At 33.3% G+C, this 7902-nt stretch overlaps 1 protein-coding gene across 9 annotated transcripts; it reads right to left on the bottom strand.

Moving 5' to 3' along the window:
- Window positions 1–340: 340 nt before the first annotated feature.
- LOC113807322 (uncharacterized) lies at window positions 341–7874 on the bottom strand. 9 transcript variants are annotated; one of them, XM_070143166.1, is made up of 10 exons: window positions 6800–7151; window positions 6166–6223; window positions 5385–5423; window positions 4453–4534; window positions 3513–3580; window positions 3032–3100; window positions 2654–2741; window positions 2233–2363; window positions 1537–1651; window positions 341–843 (listed from the first exon to the last, which is right to left on the bottom strand). In XM_070143166.1, exons 3-10 carry the CDS (start codon window positions 5391–5393, stop codon window positions 797–799), a joined length of 609 nt encoding a protein of 202 aa, XP_069999267.1. In that variant the 5' UTR covers window positions 5394–5423; window positions 6166–6223; window positions 6800–7151; the 3' UTR covers window positions 341–796. The 9 variants fall into 9 exon arrangements, with proteins under 9 accessions (XP_069999267.1, XP_069999262.1, XP_069999269.1 ...); XM_070143161.1 differs by having other exon boundaries at window positions 5385–5443; window positions 6800–7148; XM_070143168.1 differs by lacking the exon at window positions 6800–7151 and adding an exon at window positions 6627–6771.
- Window positions 7875–7902: the final 28 nt, after the last annotated feature.

Raw genomic sequence — 7902 nt, 5'->3', positions numbered from 1 at the left:
TTAAAACAAAACACTTCAAAGTAACTGTATACATCAACCTCCTGAATATTATGTACACATATCAGTGAAGCAACTTGATCAGACTTTACTTCTTGGGAAAAAAATCTTATTTCTTCTATGCTGTGTCCACCCTTGTCACATATAAAATCCCTGTTTTATGTGGTGTCCACAGCTATTACTCACATAGAATTCTTTTCTTCTTTACAATGTGAGCTGGAGCCACCTCTATGGCTGTGGTTATTCTATCAGTAATACAGGCTTTTGCTTTTAAACCCCAGGAAAAAAAATAATGTATGTAAGCACTATGTACATTTTCCAGGATAAATAAAATAATACAATAAACTGTATGAAAAATGTATTCAAAAGTCATCTAAAAAATTAAAATCTGTACATTCATGGACAATCCCTGACCTTAGAAGTCAAAATTTTTTATTTATTTTTTTGTTTATTCTATCTTATTTATTTGTCCTTCTTTTTAAGTAGATATGAGAATATGCAAACCAAATACCTTATTTTTTCCTCAACATAAGCAGAAAAAGACATCCTCAGACACTCTTACCATACAACACAACTAAATTTGCAATACCTTTAACATGTTCAAATTCACACTAGTTTTGTTTCATCTCAGTTCTATCTAATACCAGCATATCATAAAAATTAACAAAAACATAAAACTAAAATGCAACATCCATGTTCCAAAAGTAACAAAGAAATACATAAAGAGGCAATATTTAATCACTCACATTACAATTGATTTCTTTTACAACTACACAGAGACAATTACTTTCTTATACCATTAATCTGATGAATCCAGCATCCATCGATAAGGGAAATACTTCTCACCTATTTATGACAGAGGAAAAAATACATGTTTTTAAAACTGATATTATATCTCAACAGTATATTCATAAACATCATACAAACATCTGTAGTTATATAGTCTAACACTAATCTGATGAAAGTATTCAAAAACTAAATGAGGATATAATGATATTTTTAAGAACTGATAGTTACTATAACTACAAACAATATAATAGGTTTTATATCTTTAAATTTATATTTACATTTTCCATGTGCATATTATTAAATTTACATTTTCCATGTGCATATTATCTTTTTCATATAATCTACCTAAAATAGTCCCACTATTAGTTATAAGCCCCAATTGATAATCTATTCTTATTTGATAGGTGCCTTACATAAATTAATAGCTTATAAATTGGAAGAGATTTATAAGCCTCAAAGCAAAGAAAAATCAAATAATTTTTTGAGTTTGGATGCTCTGGTGTACCTATACATGGTGGACCTATACATGCTCATAACAATAGTGTAACATGCAACCACTTTGTGTCTAGTGTTATATATGTGTTGGAAAAGTTGTCAGTAATATCAGTTATCATAAAGAAAAAATAAAATATCAGAAACAAATTTGTCTTTACATTTTAGCATGTGACTACAAAAATTCTGAGATTTATCTGCATTTTTTATATTCATTCATACTAGTTCATAAAGAAAAACATTCACTCTTTCTCTTACCTAATATCTGCCTTATGTCAGTAATGCGAATTCCTTCTTCATTAACTATAAAAGTACGAAGATCCTCTCGCTGTTTTAATGACATAATATGGGTACCACAGTCCACTCTCATTTTCTGTAATATGATACAATTATACTAATTTAAAATTAAAATATTTCATAATCAACAACCATTTCTATTATGTATGTGGAGCAAATATATTAATCTTTAATAAACACATGGTAATTCAACTGACGCTGTACATACACAACACACCATTCAAACACTCACACCTAAGGCATAACTGACTGAATGGATTACAATAAAATGAGTAAAAAAAGTTCATGCAGGACAAACTGACTACATGACAATAGTCCTCACTAATCTGAAAAAAGGTCAGGTAGTTTTCATGTAGTTTGAAGCTTTTTGCACATTGACACTTTTGAGATGAACTTTGATAAAGAATATTGTACAAAAATATAAATGAGATATATATATATATATACATGTATATATATATATATATATATACACACACACACACACTTCAACTATTTTGTATATAGTAAACAAATGCAAAATCTTACTGACGGGATAAAAGCAACAATATAAACACAAACATTTACCAACCCAAAGAAATTCCTATGACCAAATGCTCCTATGATAGCTAATTCTAAAAATACCCATAATCAACTTCTATGGATACACACACTTACAATATATTTATCAGTGTGTTCTGTACCAACCACGTGATTGTACATGGCTTCCATCTTTTCATGATATCCACACAAAATGCACTTGTAATAGAGCTTCCCTGGTACATAAAACTCCTCAACCATTTGGAGACCTGAAATGACCATAATAGGTTATACATGAAATAAGTACTTGAAATGTCCTATGCCAGTAATGATGTATGTAAAGATGCTTGCACTGGAAAACTGATGTGGGAAGATGACATATCTCTTAATACTGATCTTATCCCTACTTATATTCAAGTAACGATAGTAAAATAATGAAGTGAAGATAATTGGTTATTGGTGAGTTGAACTGATAATTTTTTTTTTTTTTTTTTTTTTTTTTTTTTTTTTTTTTTTTTTTTTTTTGTAACCAGTCCTGTTATTCTAGAACGAAACTCACCGATGGCTTTGGCGTTTGTGCTCTCCAGCATGTCACGTAAGTTTAAGTACTTCCGAGCCACTCCACGTGGCTTATAGGTACATATGTTCTGTGAAGAAACACATTCTGAAATTCCTCTTATAACATAAAACATCAATCTACATCTATAAATAAATACACAATAAAAAATATACATGACATATTATAAATAACATTCTAAGACAAAATACCTTACCTTCTAGCTATGAAAAAAAAAAAAAAAAAAAAAAAAAAAAAAAAAATCTCAAATCACATGAATTGTCATTTACAAATTTGTAAGTTCAAACTTGAATAAAAATATGCCAAACACAAACAAAACCTTACAAAAATCATTCATAAATCAGAGAAACAAGTAATTACCTTCAAGTGACTTCCAGATCGATTGTGATCACACATGGACTTTACATGGTTCATAATCTTGTTACAAATCTGAAGAGAAACTTCAGCATTAGTTCCTATAAACTACAATTTTTTATTAGTTATTCATTATCATATAATCAGGATAATTTAATATTACGTATTTGTCAAAATCGGTAAAGAGGACATCACATCAAAATTCCATTTACATATCACTTTGGGTAAATATTCGTTCTTATTCATAATTCTTTTATAAGACATAAGATAAACAATAATGAAGTCTATGCTTGGCTAAAATTTAAGTGTTCAGTTCACAATATTGTTCTGTTTCTCTCAAGTATGTTTTATCCACAAAGCTAGAAATGAATCAAGGTAACAGATCTCTTTGGAGAAATATGCAGATTTGCAACCCTAATAACATTACACCTAATTTATTACATGATTTCATTCTCATGTTTCATATATCATAAAAAAATTAACTTACTGTACAGAAAAATTGCATCCTTTGCCCAGAGTCAAGCTCTACATCCCATTCCTGGCCATATATCGTCTCTGAAAGAAACGTTTAAAAAATATTTACAAATTGAAAATTGAAAAAGAAGTAGAGAAAAAAACAGATTGTTTTGAGAGAGAGAGAGAGAGAGAGAGAGAGAGAAAGACATAGAGAGAGGGAGAGAGAGAGAGAGAGAGAGGGAGGGAGGGAGGGAGAGAGAGAAAGAAAGAATGACAGATAGAGAGAGAGAGAGAGAGAGAGAGAGAGAGAGAGAGAGAGAGAGAGGGAGAGGGAGAGGGAGAGGGAGAGGGAGAGGGAGAGGGAGAGGGAGAGGGAGAGAGAGGGAGAGAGAGAAAAGGTGAGAGAGAGAGGTTGAAGGAAAATGAGAGAGAGTGAGGGAGAGAGAGAAAAGGTGAGAGAGAGAGGTTGAAGGAAAATGAGAGAGAGCGAGGGAGAGAGAGAAAAGGTGAGAGAGAGAGGTTGAAGGAAAATGAGAGAGAGCGAGGGTGAGGGAAAAGGCAAGAGAGAGAAAAGGTGAGAGAAAAAGCATGAGAGAGAGGGTGAGGGAAAAGGCAAGAGAGAGAGAAAAGGTGAGAGAGAAAGAGAGAGGGAGTGGGAATAGGCAAGAGAGACACAGGGAGGGGGAAAAGGCAAGAGAGAGAGAGGGAGAGGAAAAGGCAAGAGAGAGAGAGCGAGGGAGAGGGAAAAGGCAAGAGAGAGGGAAAGTGAAAAGGTAAGAGAGAGAGGGAGAGGAAAAAGGCAAGAGAAAGAGAGAGAGAGACAGAGCCAGAGAACTTACACATTATCATTATATTGTAAATAAATCTAATTATATGATATTTCTCAGTTTTCTAGAAAATAGGCAATATTCAATATCATAGAAAATATAAATGTATCAAACTTAAATAGAAATACTATAGTCTGTTCTTACTTGCTGCTCTTCTGAAGTCTTCTATTTTGTTCTTGCGGTAACAAAAATGCTGAAATGAACCCAGCAATTCTATAGCCTGTGACTGGAGATAAGAAAAAAAATGTATATATAAGCTTATATCTTTTAGCATATCCATCTACCTGCATAACTGAATATCCATCTACCAAGGTTTATGCCTATATATCTATTTTTTTTATTTGTCTACCTACATATTTTTTTTCTATTAAAGTGACTATCTTCGAGAGACCTCCAATGTGGCCGACACTGCTCTGGGTTGCAATCATAACAACCACTTGCTGCCTATTATTTATGAAGCGTAAATACGGCCTCAAGTTATTTTAATTTATTCTCATAGACTTTGTACTTTGCATATGCCCTAAACATATGAAGGATAAGGTTTGGAAGGTTGGTATGGTGCATATTTTAAATCTTATATGAATTTGTATTTGACTTTTGCCTGTTCTTATGGAAATTGTTATGAACCTTTCTTATTCACTGATATTCATAATATCAATATCCTTTGGATATATTTTAACAATGTTCATGGGTAATATCAATTACAGCAGTTGTTGGGATATATATATATATATATATATATATATATATATATATATATATATATATATATATATATATATGCAATTACAGACATTACCACTAAAAATTGGTGTAAGCCATTACACAATTATGCAGCAACATAATAAAGTGAATAACACTGAAACAAAATAAAAACAATTAAATCACCAAAAATCAAATTCAATTTTGAGTATAACTAGAAATATCATGTTTTCTACTATTAACTTTTCAGTTTCATACCAGGTTAAGATATAACACTATAAATGTAAATAAAAAGTATATCTGGCTGTGTTCCAGCAATTTTCTTTGATTATTTAATGAATCAGATAAGATTAAATGTGGGTAACATAACCTACCTTATTCATTTGATCTAAGGAAACACAGGAACTGCTGCTCTGCAAGTGATATATGGTAACTGTGGAGAAGTTGAGAAATAAAAATAAACAATATCTAAATATTTGATACAAAGAAAAAATAATGAAATCTACTGTATACATGAATGTTCAATTAAAAAAAAAGATCATATGAATTTTATAGGAAAAACCTCAGTTATACAGCCACTAGAAATCAACAATCTATTGCCAACTGTGACATACAGGCCGATCACGTCAGTTTCAAAGCATAAAATAATTCTGACAGCGTTTTAACATAGTTGTTGGGAGTTCCAAATACTTACTTTTGATATACACAGTACAAAAAGCAGTACAATTCAGATCAAGCTGCAGGAATTCCTCCTTAATCCCTTCAGAATATGTGTACTATATTTAACCAAACTCGGGTCAGGATACAAGAAAAAAATTATAACTAATGGATCCTACAGATTTGAATGTGATGTCTTATAACATTAACTTTGAGCAACAGATTTCACAAATACAAATCAGTTTTTACTGTGTGTGCTTGAGTATTGAGTTAAGAGATGAAATACCACCTCTGCCTCAGGTGACAAGATAGCATGTCACTTAAGTGTTAGAGAGGGTTCCAGACGAGCAGCTGTTGTTGTTTCTTTCTAATCTATGCTTTCTTAAATCACGTTGAATTATTCTACTATATTCACATGTCAGAAAAGTGATGAATCCCCTAATGATAGTGGGCTGGGTACATTTACCAAGACACGCTGATTAGAAACAATTAAAATACCTCAGAAATCCCTAGAAAATGAAAGGAAGATTGTCATTGAAGTAACCTTCCCTGTCCCCTAAAAAAGAAAAAGAAATACATATAAAATAACCTGAATATGTGACCTCTGCATGAAATTGAAATAAAACAATCTGAATCTAAAACATAAGTAGACAATATCAAACATATAATACAAAAGCAAAAATGGAAATCATAAAAACAAAGTACCAGATGGAACAATGGTATATGCTTATAGGCCTACAACATCCAGAAAACATTTGCAACCAACAACCAATTTCTTTCAAATAGTTGAATATGAAGAAATATGCTAATAAAAACAATGCATATGGATAGATCTAAAGAAATATTTATTTAATCTGAAACAGACGTTGCTGCACACATTTGAGGTGCATACTATACAACCACATGCATTAAAATCTTAACTGTTGGTACAATATAGCTAATAAATGTATTTTACCTACCGTTTCATTATGACATTGATTTCTATCATGCAAAGGCTTCAGAATAATGACCCACAGAATTCAACCACATGCATGATTATAGAAACAAGAAAATTCACAGAAAAAAACTACTTTTTTCTCCTTCGTGTCCTACTTCTTACTATCTTTTTTAATCAGTTGTTGTCACATCTCACCTGACACTATAATCTTGCAGTCTTTATTCTTGGTCTCGCTGAGAGTAAAAGGCAGAGCTGAGGGACTGAATGGCGTTCATTGACAACTAGAGTTGAAGATCATGCATGAGACCGTTATGAACTGGCTCCGGGGAGGATATGGCAATTGGTGCTCTCTCTGTGCCTCTTTTCCTTTCATTCTCGTTTTCGTTTTACGTTCTCTTTCTTTATTTATTTATATAATTCCTTTCTCTCCCTCTCTCTCTTGCCTTTTCCATTTCCCTCTCTCTCTTGCATTTTCCCTCTCCCTCTCTCTCTCTCCCACATTTTCCCTCTCCCTCTCTCTCTCTCTTTCGCCTTTTCCCTCTTCCTATCTCTCTCGCCTTTTCCTTCCCTCTCCTTCTCCTTCTCCTCCCCCTCCTCCCCCCCTCTCTCTCTATTTATCTATCTATCTCTTGCCTTTTCCCTCTCCATCTCTGTCATCATTTTCCCTCTCTCTCTTTCTCTCTCCCACCTTTCCCCTCTCCTCTCTCTCGCCTTTTCCCTTTTCCTATCTCTCTCGCCTTTTCCCTCCCTCTCCTCCTTCTCCCCCTCCTCCTTCTCCTTCTCCCTTCCCACCCTCTCTTTTTCTGTCTCTCTCTTTTTAAAATTATTTTATCCATACGTGCAGTTCCTGATGGAAGTATATATCTCAATCATTATTTGCTTTATGGTGTGGCACGTGGTAAAAGATTAGAATAAGGCGTGAGATACCCCCCAAAAAATATTTAAAGAAACTGTAAAATGTTTTATTGTAACTGTTACGTTCTTTGGTTTTTGACAAACTCCGGGGTCCCGGGGCTGCAGGCTCATGTCGGGGACTAGACTCTAGACTCTAGCGACAGCGCCCTGTTGGGGAACCAGTGAGCGAAGCCTCCAGGAGCTCCTTGGTTTTAGGTTTCAAAGAAATAAAACCAATAATTTCTGCACCAAAATTTCAGACATTTTGATTTACATACTGGTTATTTCACACTGAATATCCAATTCAGATGTAGCTGCCCCCTCAGTTGTAGGGGAGAAGTGCTCTCAACAATTGAGTAACTAAGGAATTGCACTTTTTGTTTGTTTACAGAGAATGTCCTCGA

This window comes from Penaeus vannamei, chromosome 30 (assembly GCF_042767895.1).
Source record: "Penaeus vannamei isolate JL-2024 chromosome 30, ASM4276789v1, whole genome shotgun sequence".
NCBI classification, from domain to species: domain Eukaryota; kingdom Metazoa; phylum Arthropoda; class Malacostraca; order Decapoda; family Penaeidae; genus Penaeus; species Penaeus vannamei.
The sequence above is the reverse complement of the archived record's forward strand: the minus strand, read 5'-3'. Positions and strand labels throughout refer to the sequence as shown.

Bases quoted from the DNA above. Each gene is read 5' to 3' on its own strand.
- LOC113807322 (XM_070143164.1), bottom strand. The intron at 2,742-3,031 runs GTAATTACTTGT...GTTTCTTCACAG, and splicing joins GATCTGGAAGTCACTTGAAG to AACATATGTACCTATAAGCC. The intron at 844-1,536 runs GTAAGAGAAAGA...TGTCATAAATAG, and splicing joins TGACATAAGGCAGATATTAG to GTGAGAAGTATTTCCCTTAT.